This window comes from Hevea brasiliensis, chromosome 17 (assembly GCF_030052815.1).
Source record: "Hevea brasiliensis isolate MT/VB/25A 57/8 chromosome 17, ASM3005281v1, whole genome shotgun sequence".
NCBI classification, from domain to species: Eukaryota; Viridiplantae; Streptophyta; class Magnoliopsida; order Malpighiales; family Euphorbiaceae; genus Hevea; species Hevea brasiliensis.
The window spans coordinates 16,997,697-17,018,835 of record NC_079509.1 but is presented as its reverse complement, the minus strand read 5'-3'; the positions used below and the strand labels follow the sequence as shown (position 1 = coordinate 17,018,835).

Below are 21,139 nucleotides of genomic sequence, written 5' to 3'. Positions count from 1 at the left end.
CATCTCCTCGGCCCGCTTCATCTCCCGTACCTTCCGGGAGATCTCCCTCTTTCGCTTCCGGCTCTCCTTGGAGGCTTCGCCGCTTGCCATACCTGAACAAAGAAGAGGTCAGTGAGATCTCTAAGGTCCTGAGATCTGAGATGTAGAAAATACCGATGCTGAGGTCAGAGAGCTGAAGCCCGCGATCTTTGCCGTTGATCAATTCCATAGTCCAATGGTGCAGCTCGGCAGTGACCGCATCCAGACAAGAGAACTTCTCTCTGCTCGCCTGCTCTTTCAAATCCATCACCATTGCGCTCTCTTCCCTATTCAGGGCAAGGTGCCTCGGAATTAATGGACCCTGGCGCAACCAACTGTGTGGGAAACCCTCAAAACCATTTGGGATTTTGCTTCTCAGGATAAAAAAGCGGTTCTTCCAATTCTTAAGGGAGGACAGCAGATCGGTAAAAAGCCCGCAGTGGGGTTTCGCCTGGAAAAACCAATACTCGTCGTCCTTTCGACGAGTTAACCTATGAAGGTCGGCAAACACCTTGTCAGTAGGACTAATTCCCTTAGCTCGGCACAGGCCACGGAAGGCCACAAGGATTCGCCACGAGTTCAGGTGAACTTGGGCGATGCATACTTGGTGAAATTTCAGAACTTCTTTGAAGAAGTCGTCTAAAGGGAACCGCAGCCCGGCTTTTAACTGCTCTTCGTACACCATGATCATGTCATTCCCCTCAAAGAAGTGATCGGCTCGAAGATCGCCGTGACACTTAATGAGTTCGAATAAGTCAGGGTGAATGTTGTATTCTTGGTTGAACGACTGTAGGTGAGTTTCTTTAAGAATGGATGGTAGCTCGTCCATGGGGAGGTTTTCTCTCCCTGAAGAATGTGTTCGTTTCGAAGATGTCGCCTGCCCCTGAATTGGGGCGGAGGCCCTAACAGGTTCAGTCCGAACGCTCGGTCCGACCACCTCTATCTCATCGGATGACCACGAGACCTGAACGGAAGGGGGGTTTACTGCTCTCTAACCCTCGACACCGCTCATTTTCAAAGGAAACAGAAAATTTAAACTAAAAGAAAGATCAAAACCCTTACCGGAGCTTGATCGGTGTCAGAGGAACTTGAGAAAACGAGAGAATTTGGAGGTTGTTTGCGAGAGACTGAAAATGACATAAAGGAGCAACTGGCTAACCCCACCCCTATTTATACTCGTCCGAGCATTTAATGCTCACGATGTTCCAGGTAATGCATTGGATAGCGGGACTCGCCAGCTGTTCTGACACGTCTCACGAATATTCCGGAGATTCCATAAAGAAATCGGTTAACTGTAGAGCGGTAGATTAAGGTGTTTTGAATTACAGATCGGATAAGTGTCATTCAAATTAAGAGTCGGATCAGATAAATACTTCAGATATTGGAAAATAATCAAACAACAGTTGTCAAAATAAATTTTATTTTCGAAAAGAGCTGATTACATCGTTTAGGCGATCTCGGGAGATCGGATTACGTTAAAGGTCTAATCACATCATTTGGGCGATCTCTAGAGATCGAAAAGGGATCACGTTGAAAAGACCGGAAGGGATAGGAGATCGGAATGCAAAGAGAATAAGACAACGTCTGATAACCGTTGTCAGAATCAGAGCCGAGGTAGTTAAAGCGTTGCAGGTAAAATCTCAACCGCACGCCCCAGAATCGCCCGCATTACTGACAGGTGCCAGAATATGTCATGACAGCGCTGTACCTCCCAATCTCCACCGTTGATCCAACTTGTAAGGACGAGCCCAAGGCCCTTGGATCAAAGAAGAAGACGACAAAACCAGCGCCTTTCACTCCTAGCCCTTGGATCGCCCCGGACAAGAGAATTTGGGACCGTCAGATTAGAGGAGGAAAAAGACAAATATTCTGAAGTGGATCTCGGCCGTCTATTCTGATTCTCTTTAATTCTTGAGCTTAGGATTATGTCCTTTGAAATCTTGACCCTCCATCTCCCTCAAGATAGATCCTGACCCTTTAAGGGGAACACCCGGTCCCTATAAATACCTGCATGAAAAACTGTTTAAAGGACGGACAAAAAAGGAGGAAGTTACTATAGCGGAAGAACTCTGAAATTTAATTCAGATCGTTACTCTGCTTTCATAAGAAGAACTTTTGGAACCAGTTTTCTGAAGTGTTTCCTTAAAAGATTTTGAACACTGAAACTCTCCATTTTCAGCTCGTTCATTATCCCGTAGCATTCACATTTTTCAGTTCCTTGTTATCTTTATTTTCACTTCCATCGCCCATGCTCAATCTCATTTAAACTTGGGTATAATTCTGACTCGATTGCATTTAGTGAAGCACTCTTTGTTCCAAGGCGAACCTTAGTCTCCCGGCTATCAACTTGCAATCTTATTGCATTTTGTGATTCTCGGTTAGTTCACTAGAATCGACTCCTTACAGGTCAGTATTCATGTTGCCATTTTATTAAGTTTAGTTCTTGTTTTACGCATTTCCATTCTTCTTCCTTTACGTATGTTATTTTGTTTAAGTTCATATCACGCTAGAAAGATACAGAGAAAGGTTGTGCTCTAGTTTATTTCTGTGTCGATACCTTTGTTAATCTTTATTATTTCTGAGCGTAAGTCATCTAGTTCCAAGCGATACATAAGTGGTTGGATGAGATGTGGGCAACGGCAACTTAAGAGTCCTTTTGAAATAATGAAAGGTCTGAATAATAAGCCTGGAAAATGGTAAAGCTGAGTCACTAGAATGACTCAGTAGGTCATAGGGCAAGACATCATAAGACAGAGTAAAACCAAACCCCGGATAACTAGATGGAATAGATCGGCTACCAAAAAATGCTGGTGAGGCGACCATATAGGAAGGTCGGAGGATTCAGTTTGGCATCCCCTGCACAGTCCTAAGGTACCAATAAGTTAAAGAAGTCTTGCGCAGACCCCCTGACACCTTTGAACGTCAGAACCCTTAGCCTTAGGCCCTCTCGATAGGTAAAATTTAGAGAGATCGAAAAAATTCTTATCCGACTACCATTTAATTAAAAGAGGTCGGAGGAGGGTTCTTATCCGATTCTCAATCTAAAATTTTAACAAATATTTTAAAGGAGATTGGAGGAGAGTTCTTATCCGGTTCTCAAGCTTAAAAATTTTAATAAATATTAAAAGAGATCGGAAGAGAGTTCTTATCCGATTCTCAATCTAAAATTTTAACAAATATTTTAAAGGAGATCGGAGGAGAGTTCTTATCCGGTTCTCAAGCTTAAAAATTTTAATAAATATTAAAAGAGATCGGAGGAGGGTTCTTATCCGGTTCTCAAGCTTAAAAAAAATTTTAATAAATATTAAAAGAGATCGGAGGAGAGTTCTTATTCGGTTCTCAAGCTTAAAATTTTTAATAAATATTAAAAGAGATCGGAGGAGAGTTCTTATCCGATTCTCAATCTAAAATTTTAACAAATATTTTAAAGGAGATCGGAGGAGAGTTCTTATCCGGTTCTCAAGCTTAAAAATTTTAATAAATATTAAAAGAGATCGAAGGAGGGTTCTTATCCGGTTCTCAAGCTTAAAAAAAATTTTAATAAATATTAAAAGAGATCGGAGGAGAGTTCTCATCCGATTCTCAATCCAAAAATTTTAATAAATATTAAAAGAGATCGGAGGAGAGTTCTTATCCGGTTCTCAAGCTTAAAAATTTTAATAAATATTAAAAGAGATCGGAGGAGAGTTCTCATCCAATTTCAAAAATTGGATTCTAATAAAATAGCCCTTCAAACAAAACTAACATACAACAGTAACTCACTAAGGTTGTCTCATTTACTTATGTATCTGGGTAATCCGAATTAGTGAAAAATCAAATATTCCTTTTGTCAAAAGGATTAACATTTCCATTCAAGTCCTCCTAACTAATTTATAAAGAGTGCGAAGTTAAATCTACTTACCCTAATTAAGGGACGAGGTGGGGTGCCTAACACCTTCCCCACCCGTTTACGGACCCCGAACTTAGAATCTCTGTTTTGAAGTGGTTTTATTTCAATTTATCTTCACAAATGGTTTTCTTTAGTTTCCCTCAAAACTAAAGTGGCGACTCCTCATTCTTTTCCACTTCGGTGAGGGTTCGTTCAGGTGACCGCAAAACACCTTGCGACAAGGTCCATAAACTCATTCAAACTCATTAAATTCATGGAATTCATACTCCCTTCAACCAGGCCGAAATTTCAGCAATGGTCCTTCCCCCATATTTGTTTCATTTAATCAAGTTCTAAGCTCACGTTCACAACTAATTATGCATTTAAAGAAGTAAAATAGTAAGTTAGTACACTAACCTTTCTTAAATCCTTCAAACCCTATCTTTAACTCTTCTTTCTTCTTGTTATCATCTTCTCAAGTTGTAATAACAAGCTTTAGTGAAGTTTTTTTTTGGGATTTATGAAGATTGAGTGGAAGAATTAAAGCTTGAGTGTAAGCTTTAATGGTGGATTTTCATGGAGGGACTTGGGAGAAGATGGGGCGGCAACTTGATGGGAGAAGAAGACAACTTTAATTTTTTTTTTTCTTTTGTTTTCTTTTCTCTAATTTAACTTATGGAAGACCACAAAAATTCCAATTAATTAATTAAATTAATTAGTTTAGTTATGGCATCATGCATGAGATCCTGCATGATGTCATCACCTTTGACTTTTCCATCTTCTTTTTCTTTTTTTTTCTATTTATTTTTCTATTAGTTCTTTAATTTAATTTTCGATTCAAAAATTTTCTTTTCTCTGATTTTATTTGACAGTTAGGTCAGGAGTCAGCTCTCGGGGTCAATTGACCAAATTGTCCCTCACCGGTTCATCCCGGTTTGCAAATAATCCAATATTTCTTCCGCTCACGACCTAATTATTTGGTAGCTTATGATTCTTTTCGTGATTTTCTCTTTTCCACTGTGTTCATAAGGGTCCTAAGGACCGCAGCGTCACATTTTACGATTCAAAATTTGAGTTTAAACGACTTCGCAGTCATTCCCGAGGAGGTCACCCATCGCTGTGACTCTTGGCTCGTTTAACCTCTTACGTTCTGTTTTTCTTATTTATACTTAACTAATTGAACATTATTAATTATTTGTGTTTATGGCTTCTCTAATTGACTTAAGTGTGGTTTTAATCCCCTTAATTGTCCGGACCGACACCGGTCACCGGAATAGTGAAATATACCAGGCTATACAAATAGGGGTGTTACAATTCTCCCCTCCTTAAATAAATTTCGTCTTGAAATTTTACCTGGTATCAATCTCTGAACAGCTGTGGGTGTTGTCTCCTCATGTCCTCCTCTTGTTCCCAAGTAGCCTCCTGGCCCGAATGATGGTTCCACAGCACTTTTACCAATGGTATCTGCTTGTTCCGTAGCTGCTTCACCTTATAAGCCAGAATCTTTATGGGTTCTTCTTCATATGTGAGGTTTGGATTCACTTCAATTTCTTCTACTGGTAGTACATGAGATGGGTCTGATCGATACCTCCTTAACATAGACACATGGAAGACGTATGTATCTTCTCCAACTCTAGAGGTAGTGCCAAACGATAAGCCAAAGGACCCACTCTTTCCAATACCTCATATGGCCCGATAAAACGAGGACTTAGTTTCCCCTTCCTGTCGAATCTCATAATCCTCTTCCAAGGAAAAACTTTGAGGAAAACTTTCTCACCCACTGCATACTGAATATCCCTTCTTTTCAAATCAATATAGGACTTCTGACGGTCTGATGCAGCTTTAAGTCGACCTCTGATCACCCTGATTTTCTCTTCAGTCTGTTGAACAATTTTGGGTCCAATCATTTTTCTTTCACCCACGTCATCCCAACATAACGGGGTTCTACATTTTCTGCCATACAAAGCTTCATATGGAGGCATCCCAATGCTTGATTGGTAGCTGTTGTTGTAAGCAAACTCAATCAAAGGCAAGTGTGTATCCCAACTACCCTCAAACTCAATCACACAAGCCCGTAGCATGTCCTCCAAGATCTGAATTACCCTTTCGGTGGCCATGCATGCGTGGGTGGAATGCGATCGAAGTTCAATCTAGTTCCTAGGGCTCTCTGAAGACTACCCCAGAATCTAGAAGTGAACCTAGGATCTCTATCTGATACAATGGATACTGGCATTCCATGAAGTCTCACAATCTCATCAATGTACAATCTGGCCAATCTGTCTAAACTGTAGTCTATTCAGACTAGCAGAAAATGAGCAGACTTAGTCAATCTGTCAACAATGACCCATACTGCATCATGAACTTCTGTGTCCTCGGAAGTCCCATTACAAAATCCATTGTTATTCTCTCCCATTTCCATTCTGGCACTAGTAGTGGATGTAACAACCCAGTGGGTACTTGATGCTCTGCCTTTACTTGCTGACAAGTTAGGCATTTAGATACAAACTCTGCCACGTCTCTTTTTAAACCCATCCACCAGTAATGCTCCTTTAGCCCTCTATACATTTTTGTACCACCAGGGTGCATAGCAAAAGGAGACTCATGTGTTTCCTTCAAAATGATTTGCCTCAAATCAACATCATTAGGAACACATATTCTGCCCTGGTGTAGCAGTAAACCATTATCTCTGATTGAGAACTCTGGTTTCTTGCCCTGCCGAACTTCTTCCAACAGCTTCTGATACTTTTCATCATTCTGAGCAGCCATTCTAATCTGATCAATCAACACTAGCTATACATGCCATGCAACTGCTACCTGCTTCTCATCATTAATCTCTAAACTGGCATGTAATGATCTCAACTCATGTACTAAAGACAAAGGAGTAACCCGTAGACTTGCCATAGTCTTGCGACTTAGGGCGTCAGCCACAACATTAGCTTTTCCTGGCTAATAGTCTATCAGACAATCATAGTCTTTTATCAACTCTAACCATCTCCTCTGTCTCAAATTCAACTCTTTTTGGGTGCCCAAATACTTCAAACTCTTATGATCTGTGTAGATGTAGCATTTCTTCCCATACAAATAATGTCTCCAGATCTTAAGAGCAAACATGATAGCTGCAAGCTCCAAATCATGTGTCGGATAATTCCTCTCATGCGGTTTTAGCTGGCGTGATGCATAGGCAATGACATTTCGATCTTGCATCAACACACAACCTAACCCATTGTGAGAAGCATCGCTGTAAACTGTATATTCTTTACCCGGTGTAGGTAAAGTCAAGACTGGAGCCTCTGTCAAACATCTCTTCAATTCATCAAAACTTTGCTGGCACTTGTCCGTCCACTGAAATTTCACATCCTTTCTAAGTAGCTTGGTCAATGGAGATGCCAACATGGAGAATCCCTTCACAAATCGACGGTAGTATCCAGCTAACCCCAGGAAACTGCGAATCTCTGTGACATTTCTGGGTGGCTTCCAATTAAGGACAGCTTCAATCTTGCTAGGATCTACCTTAATACCCTCTGCTGATACTATGTGCCCCAAAAAGGATATCTCCTTCAGCCAAAATTCACATTTCGATAATTTGGCGTATAGCTGTTTCTCCCTCAAAGTCTGCAGTACAATCCGCAGATGTCTATCATGCTCTTCTGCATTCCTCGAATAGACTAATATATCATCGATAAATACCACAACAAACTGATCGAGGTATGGTCTGAAGATAGTGTTCATCAGATCCATAAAAACAGCCGGAGCATTAGTTAACCCGAATGGCATGACCAAGAACTCATAATGGCCATAGCGGGTTCTAAAAGCAGTTTTAGAAATACTCTGCTATTGTACTTTCAGCTGATAATAGCCTGACCTCAGGTCAATTTTGGAGAATACAGCTACACCTCTCAACTGATCAAATAAGTCGTCAATGCGGGGCAATGGGTATCTGTTCTTTATTGTCACCTTATTCAACTGCCGATAGTCAATGCATAACCGGAGAGTGCCATCCTTCTTCTTTACAAACAACACCGGCACTCCCCAAGGTGATACACTAGGGCGGATGAAGCCCTTGTCAAGCAACTCTTGCAACTGCACTTTCAATTCCTTTAGTTCTGCTGGTGCCATTCTGTATGGTGTTATGGAGATTGGGTCCACACCAGGCATAACATCAATTTCAAACTGCACTTCTCTTTCTGGAGGTAATCCTGACAATTCATCAGGAAATACATCCGAAAAGTCACATACAGTAGGAATGTCCCTCAGTGCTGGACTCCCCACTTGAGTATCTATCACATGTGCCAAGTACGCCCCACACCCTTTTCTAATCATTTTCCTAGCCAGTGCAGCTGAAATGATGTTTGAAGGTAATAACTATCTCTCCCCATGTATTACTACATCACCATACTGAGGAAGATCAAAAGTGACTGTCTTCAGTCTACAGTCAATCATGGCGTGATGCCTGGCTAACCAATCCATGCCCAAGATAATGTCATAATCTCTGAAGGGCATTTCAATTAAATCAGACGAAAAAGTGTGTCCTTGGATCACCAAAGGACAATCCCTATATAACCTATTTACCCTGACCTCCTGGCCTAATGGACTAGTTACTAGCCCATCATAGTCCATTGGTACACACTTAATAGCAGTAGAACACATCACCCTCGCACTAACATACGAATGTGTAGAGCCAGGATCAAATAACACATACACATCTTGGTCAAGGATGGAGAAAATACTAGCTACAACGTCTGATGTTTCAGCTTCCTCCCTCTGACGCATAGTTACACTCTGACTGGTGTGCCATCGATCTTGGTGGTTAACGGTGCTCGACTACCGAGGCGCTACGGGACCCCTACATCTGCCTCTACCTCTAGCAGCTGACGGTGACCCTCTACGAGCAGAGACTTGGTGATCCTTGGATGTGGCGAAGATCCGGTCGACGGACCAGTGCAATCCTTAGCGAAATGTCCGCTTCCTCCACAGTTAAAACATGCACCAGTAGCCTTGAAACAAACCCCACCATGAGTTCTACCACATGTTTCACACTGTCGGACCGATAGAGATCCTCGAGAAGCTTGTTGGGCTGGCTGACCAAACCGAGGTGGTCTTTGGCCAGAAAATCTGCCTCTGCCTCTACGGGAGCTAGATCCCCCAAACTGTTTCCTCTTGCCAGAACCACTTTCAAATGCTTGTCCAGTAGTCTTTTCAGCCTTCTCTTTCTCTTGTGAACCCTTCTTCACTGCCCCTTCAGATTTTATCCTTTCTAATTCTAGGGCCTGTGAGATCAATTCAACGAAATTCTGATGTCTGAAACCCACAACTTGCATCCTCAGACTTAGCCTTAGCCCGAACTCAAACCTCTAGCATCTGTCTCTGGGGGTGGAGACTAAGCTTCCAGCATAGTGGCTTAGCCTTGAGAAATCTCTTTCATATTCTGCTACAGTTCAGTTCCCTTGTTTTAAACTCAAGAATTCTTGCAACTTCATGTCCACATATGCATTGGGAACCCATTTCTGTCGGAACTCCCTCAAAAAGTCTGTCCATGTCAGCACAGGTGGCTCAACCAGGCTGTGGGGGATGGTCTTCCACCATTCAAACGCATCCCCTTGTAACAAGGAAACAGAATACTCGAACTTCATCTCTTCCGTGCACTGCAGTTTTCTGAAAACTCGTTCCATTCTTTCCAACCACTATTCTGTCTCCAGTGGATCCACAGTGCCTTTAAACTCGGTGGCCCCAAATTTCATCAATTTTTCATATTGCCGAGCTGAGGGCTGTGGTTGTGCTACAGGTACTGGCATTTGAGCTTGGGGTGGCACATTACTCGCCATTTGCTGAAAGAAGGCAGCCATCTACTGCATAAATTGAGCAGGAAACTGCGGTGCTGGAACAGGAGCTGGAGTGGCTGACCCACTCACGTTCTGGAGTGCTGGGGCTTCCCCTTGAACCTCAGCCTCAACAGATTGTTCTTCGGAATGATCTCCTCCTTCCATTCCGTTTTCTCAAATTTTCTACTTCCTGTGATCAAACACAAGGAGGTTGACCTCCGTTAGTACATATTCATGATGTAAATATGTCTTATGTATCAATTAAAGACACTTGAGCAGTTGTACTTATCAATAAAATGTTCATACACATAGTCAAAATTTATTGAAAAAACCATGCTCTGATACCACTAAAACATGTCACACCTTACCCCTCTGTAAGGCATAACATGATCCCGTAGAATACTTAATGAACTACCGAACCTCACCTACCGATAACTCATTAAGTACCCTACAAGGGATTTTAAAATAATTTTCTTACATTTTGGAAGTGGTGAGCATTTTAGTGAGAATTAATAACCATTTATTCAAAGTTTAAATACTAGTAAAAAATTTTATCCATTTTAATTTTGCCGCAAATTTTATAAAAATTTTGACAGAGTTTCGTTTGAAATTGGAGAAAACAGTTCTTCAAATACCTAAAAAAAACACTTCCAAAAATATTTCAGAACTCCCAACCTTCAATAACTCAATCAACTCAGTTCAACACACTTCAAAATAATTTCACAATGCAATTCAAGACTTATCATCTCAAAATATTTAATATCTCCAATCACAAAGCATAAAGTAAGAAATTCATAAGTACAAATATTAATTTACAGAAGGAAATCCAAAAAATATTATTACAATTTATTTACAACTGCTCAACTTTCATTGATACATACAGCATTTCTATATTTACATCAAAATTATCTACAAGGGTATAAAATAATACCCGTACAAAAGATTGGTGTGATCTTCAACTCGATGTGACTCACACTCATCGCTTTTCCTTGCTCTTATCTGCAACAGCAAAATAAGCTATCGCTGAGTATAAAAATACTTAGTGATGCACAATAAAAATTTAAAATGCAATAAATAAATCATTCATTGCCAAACACAATTTAAATGTTTCTCAATCACATTTCACAAATATTAAAGTTCATAATAACATCATTTTGTCAAATAATCTATTAAACACAGTTTAGTCAAACAATTTCATAAACACAGTGTTGCCAAAGTCATACACAACTTAAGCCATGACACAAAATTTCCGATCAATGCCGTGTTGTTCACCACGACAAAGCAATCTCAACCCCATTAATCGAAACCAATGAGGGAGGTGGCTAGCTAGCTAATGAGTACTCATCCGATCTACAACATCAACTGGCAAGCCAGAGAGGGAGGAAAATAAACGATCTCAACCCCATAAATGGAGGAGGAATAATAAGTAACTGTTATGTTAAGTGTGAATCAAAAATCCATTTCAAACATTTCATTCAAATATTGCATACAAAAATCAAATCAATTTCCAAAGTTACAATTTGATCACAAGGTGGCAACACAAAAGTTCATAAATTCATAATGAGTGCTAAATCAATTTTTCAAGGGTAAAATACTTAAATAGGGTTTATTGTGCACAAACCTCAAGCGAGTCGTCCCTTATCCTCGACTCGGTTCCTCGGGTTCCTTCCCGATATTCTTTTCAACTGAAACACACAATTTTACAATGTTTCAGTACTAGAACTTAACATAAATCCAAAATAAATTTAGCTTCACAATTACCTAACTCTAACGTGCTAAATTTGACGTTCTTTAAATTTTGTGTTTCGGGTTACTATTCACTGCACTATTCAAGTCAAATAGTTGACTTTCTAAGGCTTAATAGGTATGGGAATTCCAACTTCACCCACATACCACATTTTGGTCATTAAACTTGTTGGTTTTGGTCATTTTCTCAAAGCTTAGGTCATTTTGACAAAATTGCCAATTTTCGATTTTGGTGCTCCGAAGTTGCACTGTTCCATTGGTCAATCTACTGTTGGAATTTGGCAAAACTTCCTTCATAGAAAATGTTATTTATTGTCTTAAGTGTATTCTCATTTTTGGATCACCTCAATTGGAGTTTTATAACTCAAGTTATGGCCCTTTGAATCAGGGCTGCCGGATGGAAAATAACCCAGATTTTCTGGGCAGTTTTGGTGCTGGCAGATTTGGGTCACCAACTTGGGGTGGCCAAATGGCTTGGTTGCTGGCAGAATTTGGACTTGTTTTCTTCATGAAAGTTTTAGGTCTATATGTGATCTAACCACTGGTAAAATTTCAGGTCAATTTGACCTGCCTAGCTCGAGTTATGACCAAATGAACAAACACTATTCATTTAGTCAATTTGTACAGTGGTAGACTGCTCTCAATCACTAGGTTGTGGTCAGTTTTTGGGCATAGTTCCTTAATGAAAATTGTGCCATTTTATGTCTATTTTCATCCCCAATTGGTGGTATATCAATTGGACTTGTAAAATTTCCATTTTGGTCCTTCAAATTTGGTTTGGTCATGCTGCATTCAACCTCCGAATTTGGCTTCACGTCCAACAATTCAAACGCATCTCCTTTGGTCATTATTAACCATTTTTCACCTCACAACAGGTCAAACATGCCATTTACTCATTTCTCCAAATTTTGGTTCACAAACCCTAACTCATTTAATTATTTCAATTAACTAAATTCAAAGCTCTCAACATAATCAATCAACTAATGGAGGTCCATAAACTCATTCAAACTCATTAAATTCATGCAATTCATACTCCCTTCAACCGGGCCGAAATTTCAGCAATGGTCCTTCCCCCATATTTATTTCATTTAATCAAGTTCTAAGCTCACGTTCACAACTAATTATGCATTTAAAGAAGTAAAATAGTAAGTTAGCACACTAACCTTTCTTAAATCCTTCAAACCCTATCTTTAACTCTTCTTTCTTCTTGTTATCATCTTCTCAAGTTGTAATAACAAGCTTTAGTGAAGTTTTTTTTTGGGATTTATGAAGATTGAGTGGAAGAATTAAAGCTTGAGTGTAAGCTTTAATGGTGGATTTTCATGGAGGGACTTGGGAGAAGATGGGGCGGCAACTTGATGGGAGAAGAAGACAACTTTAATTTTTTTTTATTTTGTTTTCTTTTCTCTAATTTAACTTATGAAAGACCACAAAAATTTCAATTAATTAATTAAATTAATTAGTTTAGTTATGGCATCATGCATGAGGTCATGCATGATGTCATCACCTTTGACTTTTTCATCTTCTTTTTTTTTCTATTTATTTTTCTATTAGTTCTTTAATTTAATTTTCGATTCGAAAATTTTCTTTTCTCCGATTTTATTTGACAGTTAGGTCAGGAGTCAGCTCTCGGTGTCAATTGACCAAATTGCCCCTCGCCGGTTCATCCCGGTTTGCAAATAATCTAATATTTTCTTCCGGCTCCCTGACCTAATTATTTGACTGGCTTAACAATTCTTTTTCTTGATTTTCTCTTTTCCACTGTGTTCATAAGGGTCCTAAGGACCGCAGCATCACATTTTACGGTTCGAAATTTGAGTTTAAAACGACTTCGCAGTCGTTCCCGAGGAGGTCACCCATCGCTGTGACTCTCGGCTCGTTTAACCTCTTATGTTCTGTTTTTCTTATTTATACTTAACTAATTGAACATTATTAATTATTTGTGTTTATGGCTTCTCTAATTGACTTAAGTGTGGTTCTAATCCCCTTAATTGTCCGGACCGACACCGGTCACTGGAACAGTGAAATATACCAGGCTATACAAATAGGGGTGTTACACATGGTGCGTTGTTGATAAACTAGCTGGAAAAAAGGTCATTGGTGTTAAATGGGTTTATAGGCTGAAGTTAAATCCTAATGGTACCATTAATAAGTATAAAGCTAGGCTTGTTGTAAATGGTTACTCTCAGCAATATGGATGGGATTTTGTAGAAACATTTGCACTAGTGGCCAGATTTGACACTATCAGATTGCTTATTGCTCTTGCAGCTCATAAGTGTTGGGATGTTTTTCAACTGGATGTAAAATCTGCCTTTTTGAATGGTCACTTGTAGGAAGAGATTTTTATTGAGCAACCTGAAGGCTTCATATAAAAGGGGAGTGAGGATAAGGTTTATTTGTTGAAGAAGGCCTTATATGGCCTAAAACAGGCACCAAGAGCCTGTTATTGCATAATTGATGAGCATCTAAAGAAGTTGGGGTTCATCAAGAGCTGCAATGAGGCTACATTGTTTGTAAAGGAGAATAATAGGGATTTATTGATTGTTTCCATTTATGTTGATGATTTGCTGATCACTGGAAGCAATTATGAGATGGTGAATCAATTTAAAGAGGAAATGAAGAGTGCTTTTGAAATGAATGATTTGGGAAAATTTTTATACTTTTTAGGAATTGAAATTTCTCAGTCAACGTAAGGTTTTTTCTTGTGTCAAAAGAAGTATTTGATGGAAGTCTTGGTGAAGTTTGGGATGCAAAATTGTAAAGAAGTTAACTCTCCTTTAGTTCCTTATAAGAAATTAAGCATCATGGATACAGGGAAGAAGGTTGATGCAAGTGTGTATAGAAGTTTTACTGGCTGCCTTCTTTATTTGTCAGTGACCAGACCTGATGCTATGTATGCAATTAGCATGCTTTCAAGATTTATGCAAGCTCCAAGTGAGTGTCATTTCAGAGCTGCAAAGAGGGTTTTAAGATACTTGAAGGGCACAGCAGATTATGGAATCCTTTATAGAAGGAATTGTGAAGTGAAGTTAAAAGGATTTACAAATAGTGATTGGGCTGGTTCTATTGATGACATGAAGAGTACATCAGGTTCCTGTTTTACTCTTGGATCTGGAATGGTGAGCTGGAGTTCCAAGAAGCAAGAAACAGTTGCTCAATCCACTATGACGAGTACATTGCTACTCTTGCATCGTGATGAATCAAGCCATATGGTTGAGGAAAATTCTAGTGGATTTGAAGTGTTATGAGTTGCATGCTACTAAAATCTTATCTGATAGCAAAGCTGCTGTGGCCATGGTGAAAAATCATGTTTTTCATAGAAAGACAAAGCATATAGAAATCAAGTATCATTTTTTGAGGGAAGTTGAAAGAGAAGGTGAAGTTCAGCTCATCCATTGCAGCTCTAAAGATCAAGTTGCTGATATACTGACCAAAGGTTTGCAGAAGTCCAGATTTGAAGATTTGAGAGAAAGGCTTAGAGTTCAAAGCAGCATCAATGTTAAGGAGGAGTGAAGATGCAGCAGCAGTGACACTAATGTTGTCACATTAAAAATATTTTGTTTAGATTTTTGTTGCTATAAATCTGTTGTACCTTTTGATAGAAAAGTATGTTCAAATTTTGAACTAGTGAACCAGCTTGTTTTAGGTATGGTCTTAAGTAACATGTTTGCTTAATTTAAGGGAAGTTGGTGTTGACTGTTTCTAAAAGCAAAATTTTTTTTTTCTATATAAAGCAATGAAAATATAGACACTTTGATCTCTTCTTCCAAAAATTTTTCTGCTCTGTATTTTTTCTACAATCCAACATTCTGTACTTCTCTAATTTCCTACCCCAACGGACCCTTTTTTTAAAAATATCCTTATTGTCATAAGTTCTGTAAACTTACTGATGGTATGCAACCCAGTCCCTGCCATTTTTCAATTCTGATGGTCAAGGTAGTACCAACTGTACTATTTGGAAACTAGTTGAAGCACATACTTCAACCTGGCTGTTATCTGTTGAAACTTGATTTCTATCAAACCTCGAAAGGCACTTGTTCCATGGCAGATTATCTTCAATATGTCAAATCTCTTGCCAATTCACTGCTTGCTATTATATTTGGATGTGATCACTGTCATGTCCCATCCTTCATAGAACTGCTATCCATCTTGTTATCACATGAATCAAGATGGCTGCAAATCCAAACATGCAATAGTTAATAATGAGTCCTCTCAAGCTCTTATTACTTGAAGAACTCGAGTTGTTAATATGGACTGTGTCAAAGAGGTAGCTTCTCCTATTATGGACATGGAAATCCATTTTTAGAACTTCCTATTTGTTTGTTAGAAGATCAAGGGGGGATTATTATCAGGTTATAATACAGGTTTAGCTGATGTGCTTGTGAAGAAGAGGTGCAAGGTTTATACCTTTTTATGCTTCAAAGGTATAGTTGTCTATTGAACTGTTTGACACTGGTCTATCTGAAAATTAATAAATGGAAATATTTTGGCAAGTGTTAAATTTGGAGAAAATACTGGTCAAATTACATTTTAATTCATTTTTAATATAGGCTCCAATGTTACAATCTAACTATTTATATTCACCCTTTCAATCTTATATTTTTCCAATGTGGGATAACATTACAACTTTTTCCTCTCAAGTGAACCACATGATCATATTTTAACCTAATACAGATCCAATTATACAGTCTTATGGTAGCTGAAATCCACAACCCATGTTCCCCTCAAGTGAACCACATGATCATATTTTAACCTAATACATATCCAATTATACAGTCTTATAGTAGCTGAAATCCACAACCCATGTTCCCCTCAAGTGAACCACATGATCATATTTTAACCTAATACAGATCCAATTATACAGTCTTATGGTAGCTGAAATCCACAACCCAAACCAGGCTCTAATAGCATGTTATATGTAGAGAGAGCACAAGTTAAATTATATTTTAATTCATTTTTAATATAGGCTTATATGAGTGATTAAGTTGCTTTACACATCAATGATCAAACTGATTAGCCAATCCAATATTGTAATCTAACCATTGCTTTACACATCAAACTGATTAGCCACTCCAATATTGTAATCTAATCATTCATATTCGCTGTTTCAATCTTATATTTTTCCAATGTGGGATATCAATCCGAGAGCAAGACTTAACATGCTTGGAATTTATAGTGTGTGAGAGCGAGGGAGCTGCTTGACTGAGTTGACATGACAGCTTATCAATAATGTTTCTTGTAAGACTTGCTGAATTTTTGCATGAGTGTGTCAGTATTTATACACCAGAGAGAGAGAGAAGGTTCTGGATGAGTCTCAGGATCCAGATGCATGTCAGTTTTTACACCAGATAGAAATCTCGTAAGTGCATTCTAAATTGCTAGTGTCGCTAAGAAGAAGAAGATGAAATCAATGGGCATGGTTATTATTAAAGATGAAGTGCATCCAAGTGACTGGTAGTTGTTGGCTACTTTATGGGTATTGGGACTTTTCTTATGGACAGTGGATAGTGCATGTGCATAAAATATTTGTATGTTTTAACTATTTCTTTTTTATTCAATACTTTTCTCCCTATAATGTGAGATTGTCTTTTTTTTTTTTGACAAACAAGTTAGAGTTTTTTAACAATGACTTTGTAAACAGGCATTATGTAGCAAGGATCATTCTCCCTGGGGGTGAGCATTCGGTTCGAACCGAACTGAACCGAATCGAATTAAATTATAAAAATCGAATTACATATTTTAGAAATTGAACCGGACTGAAATTAATGAAAACTGAATCGAACCGAACTGTTCCATTTCAGTTCGATTCTGTTCAAACCGATCGATTTTATTTTTTATTGATTTTTTAATTTAGACTTGAATTTCAAATTATTTGATCTAATTTTGACTTTGGTTTGAACCTATTAACCATTAATCAATGAAATTAAACAATTTATATATATATAATTAAATATAATTCATAAATTTTTCATAAAAATAAATCAATTTAAAAATCGATTCTATTCGATTTTGTTCGATTGAAATATATAAAATTACTATTCAGTTCAGTTCGGTTTAACCGATTTTTTTCTCTTCAAAATCGAACCGAACCGAAATAAACAAAATTTTTATAATATAAAATCGAATCGAACCGATTAAATTTTAAAACCGAACCAATTGAACTGAATTAGTTCGGTTTGGTTTGAACCGAAATTTACTCACCCCTAATTCTTCCAAAAAGGTTGCCTCTCTCTCCACATTTGCAATTTTATATGTTTAATTTTTGGAATGTTAGCTAGAGGATATAGCTTGTCATTGTTATTGTCAATTTGAAGGTTCCAGGAGAGGGGAATCTTGAAAGAAGAATTCTAGAAGTTAATAGGAAAAGGATCAAGGTAGCAAAGCTGGGTTCTAAGACTTCTTTTCCTACCACTGAAATTCGTGGAAGTCATGCTCCTCCCTTTCACGTAAGTTTCTGACTGAACTTTGATAGTTTTATTTAATCCTGTTTGTTAATTGGGGTTAAGAGTTTTTCAGGTTCACTAAATATGTTTCTGATAACCTTGCAAAAAGTTCTTCACAATCATGACGATTGAAGCATCATGCTTCTTATTTTGTTTTTCCTATGCTCCTAATGTACAGAAAATCTGATTGTCAACATTGTGCTAGGTTGAGCTTTTCCAGAACTACCAACGTCGGCTTAGGATTGTCGTGGACAGTGAAAATGAAGTAGATCTAATGGTCCACTCCAGGCATCAGCGGGATGTTGTTGTCCTTGTGATTCGAGGCTTTGCTCAACGATTCAGTAATACATCTCTCAATTCTCTCCTCAAAATAGGGACATAGCTATGGTAAAGTAATGTAAAGTGAACTGTTTAGCAAAATATATACATTTGTAGGTTCTTAGTTCAATTAGTCAACTCTTACTCCTACATTTAGCTCCTCTATTTTGCTTGTCATTATTTTTGGTGATTTTAATTGTTTGCAATATATGTTGTGCAGTGCTGGAAAGGCTGGAGGTGTCAAAAATCTGTATATTAGTATATCAATGATGATACTGAGTTGTCTGAGAAATGTTTGGCCTCCAACCTTTATTCATGTTTCGTTAGTTGCTTAAACCTTTCCAATTTGTTCAATTGGGGGAGGAGGGTGGCAGAAAAGGTCTAATCTTTGTATACAGAACACTAAAGAAAACCAAAGAAAATAAAAAAGTTTTCACAGTAGTTTCTCATTCAGAAGTTTTCTTGTGTGATAATCTCTGCTTCAAGGTTATTTGTTGCATTAGCTTTTCTTTGCATCTCCTTGGCTGCATCATATGAAGCATGTAATGCCACAAACAGATAATAGACAAGCAATATTGCTGTCCAGGCTGCAAATCTAATGAATGATTCCCTATCAATGGATCCCATAATAAACATGTTCATAGCAATGGAGGCAGATGGCAACCAAGGTACCAATGGCATTCCCCATAGTTTAGGCTTCCTTGCTTGCTTCAATGTCAGTTGTAGCCCAAGTGTGGATAAAAACCAGATTGGTACGGTTACTGCATAACCAATCCACCCATCTTTGGCAACTGCCCAGTAAACAGCTAAACCGATTGAAGATCCTACGATCAGCACCAATAATGCGGTGAGCTTCTTTCTATCGGAATCCAATGTCTCTCCGGTAACATAGTATCGTCTCACTAACAGTGCAAGGGCTACAAGGGAAAAGATGAAAAGGGTGGCTATCGAGAGAAGGTTTGACAGAATATCAAGGCTTGTGAAGAAAGCAACAATGGAGTTTGCAACAGTCATGACAACTGTTGCATTCACTGGTGTGCCGGTTTTTTCATTGATGGCGGAAAGTATGGGAGGTGCCATGTGGGTTCGGCCGATGTGAGTAAAGTATCGAGCTTGGCCAATGATGTTACCTAGTAAAACTGTTGTCATCCCTTTTAAAGCACCAAAAGCAACAATATATTTTGCCCAATTCATTCCCGCAGCTTGAAATGCCAGGGTGAATGGTGCATTAACATCAATTTGGGTGTAAGGCTGCATAAGTATCAGGGTTGCTGAAAGAAGACAGTAAAATACTACAACAATCGACATGGAACCAATGAGTCCTATTGGGATATCTCTGCCAGGGTTTTTAACCTCCTCACCTAAAGTTGCTACTCCATCAAATCCTACATAAGCAAAGAAGAGCATGGCTGAACCTTTCAGAATTCCACGGATACCAAATGGAGCAAAGTTTGCAAAATTGGCAGGGTTGGCCTTCGTAAGACCCATGATAAAAATGAAAACCAAGACTACAATGTGGATCACTGCAGCTATTGAATTGAATCTTGATGATCCTTTTGTACTCCGGCATGAAAAAACGCAAACAATAATCGACACCACAACAGCAATTGGATCTAAGTAGTTGAAGTTTTCAGCAAGAGATGAGGCATGTATGCGAAATCTGTTGGGGTCATGATTGCAAAGGGTGGCAAAATAGGAAGTCCAAGACCTTGCCACACCAGCACCAGAAACAATGTACTCGAACAAAATATTTCCTGCAGCTATATAAGCTACAAAGTCACCAAGCTCCACTCTAAGATAGGAAAATGATCCGCCTGCTACCGGTAATTCGACAGCAAATTCACTGTAACATAAGACTGATAGCATTGCAGATATACCTGAAATTAAGTATGAAACTACGACTGCAGGACCAGCATCATTTCTAGCAGCTTCACCTGTAAGGACAAAAATTCCTGCGCCCAAAACTGTTCCTACACCAAACCAAATCATATCCCACCAATTCAGGGTCGTCTTCATCTCATGCCCACTACAACCACGCAATTCCTGCAGCTCAAAACTATCCATAGATCGCGCCAGAAAGCGATCCTTGAGCCTTGTTTTTATGTTGGACAATGCCTGAACATAGTTTTTCCAGCTCTGGAATGACTCTTCTGGCAAGAAATCTTCTTTTCTGCACATACATCCTCTCTTCTTGAGCCCATTAGTATCACTAATCACCATAGTTGCCCTGCAGAATATAAAAATGACGGAAAATAATGGAATTATTCAGCTACAGAACAGATTTTGGGATCAGAATCAGGCTCATGTGAAATGTGCCTTAACTTTTTAAGTGATCAATAGAAGAATATTAGTGTAACAGATGTTTAAAGAAGATTGATTATAGTTTATAGTATTGACCCTTGAATCTTATATGAGTTTGAGCTCATCCAAACAAGTCTCTGAAATTTGTTACACATACAGACAAGGTATCTGCTTGTTGATTCACTGACGCATTCCAACTGCAGAGAGTATTTAGGATAAAAAGCGGATCAAGTCCCGATCCAATGCCAATATTTTGCTACTTTAAGTGTTAATTGATGAATGTGAATCACTCCATTTAAAAATTATCACTAATATAATCTAACATCATGATCCATAAGCAAACTTTACTTGCAAGGTTAAGAATTCAAACTTTAGAGTTATAAGAAAGATAATAATTTTTTTTTTTATGGGATTTTTTTTTGTACAATTTCACTTTTTTTTTTCTTTTTCTAACATGCCCTAAAAGTAAAACATTGAAACAGATTCTTAATAATTAACTCTTTGAAATATTATTTATGAAATATTTATAAATATATTTTTTAATTATTTTAATTTTAAAAATATTTTTATTTTTATTTAGCGAACCAACTACACTTAAATTAGATTTTTTAAATTTAGGGCAATTG

The 21,139-nt window shown here is 38.3% G+C and overlaps 1 protein-coding gene and 1 long non-coding RNA gene across 2 annotated transcripts; one reads left to right on the top strand and one right to left on the bottom strand.

The window, feature by feature from the left end:
- Positions 1 to 17,735: 17,735 nt before the first annotated feature.
- On the top strand, positions 17,736 to 18,504 carry LOC131175591 (uncharacterized). The gene is made up of 2 exons (XR_009145797.1): positions 17,736 to 17,897; positions 18,100 to 18,504. It is a non-coding gene; the product is annotated as an uncharacterized LOC131175591 (long non-coding RNA).
- Positions 18,505 to 18,544: 40 nt separating this feature from the next.
- Positions 18,545 to 20,489, bottom strand: LOC110642246 (cationic amino acid transporter 1-like). The gene has a single exon (XM_058140240.1). It carries the CDS (start codon positions 20,430 to 20,432, stop codon positions 18,663 to 18,665), a length of 1,770 nt encoding a protein of 589 aa, XP_057996223.1. The 5' UTR covers positions 20,433 to 20,489; the 3' UTR covers positions 18,545 to 18,662.
- Positions 20,490 to 21,139: the final 650 nt, after the last annotated feature.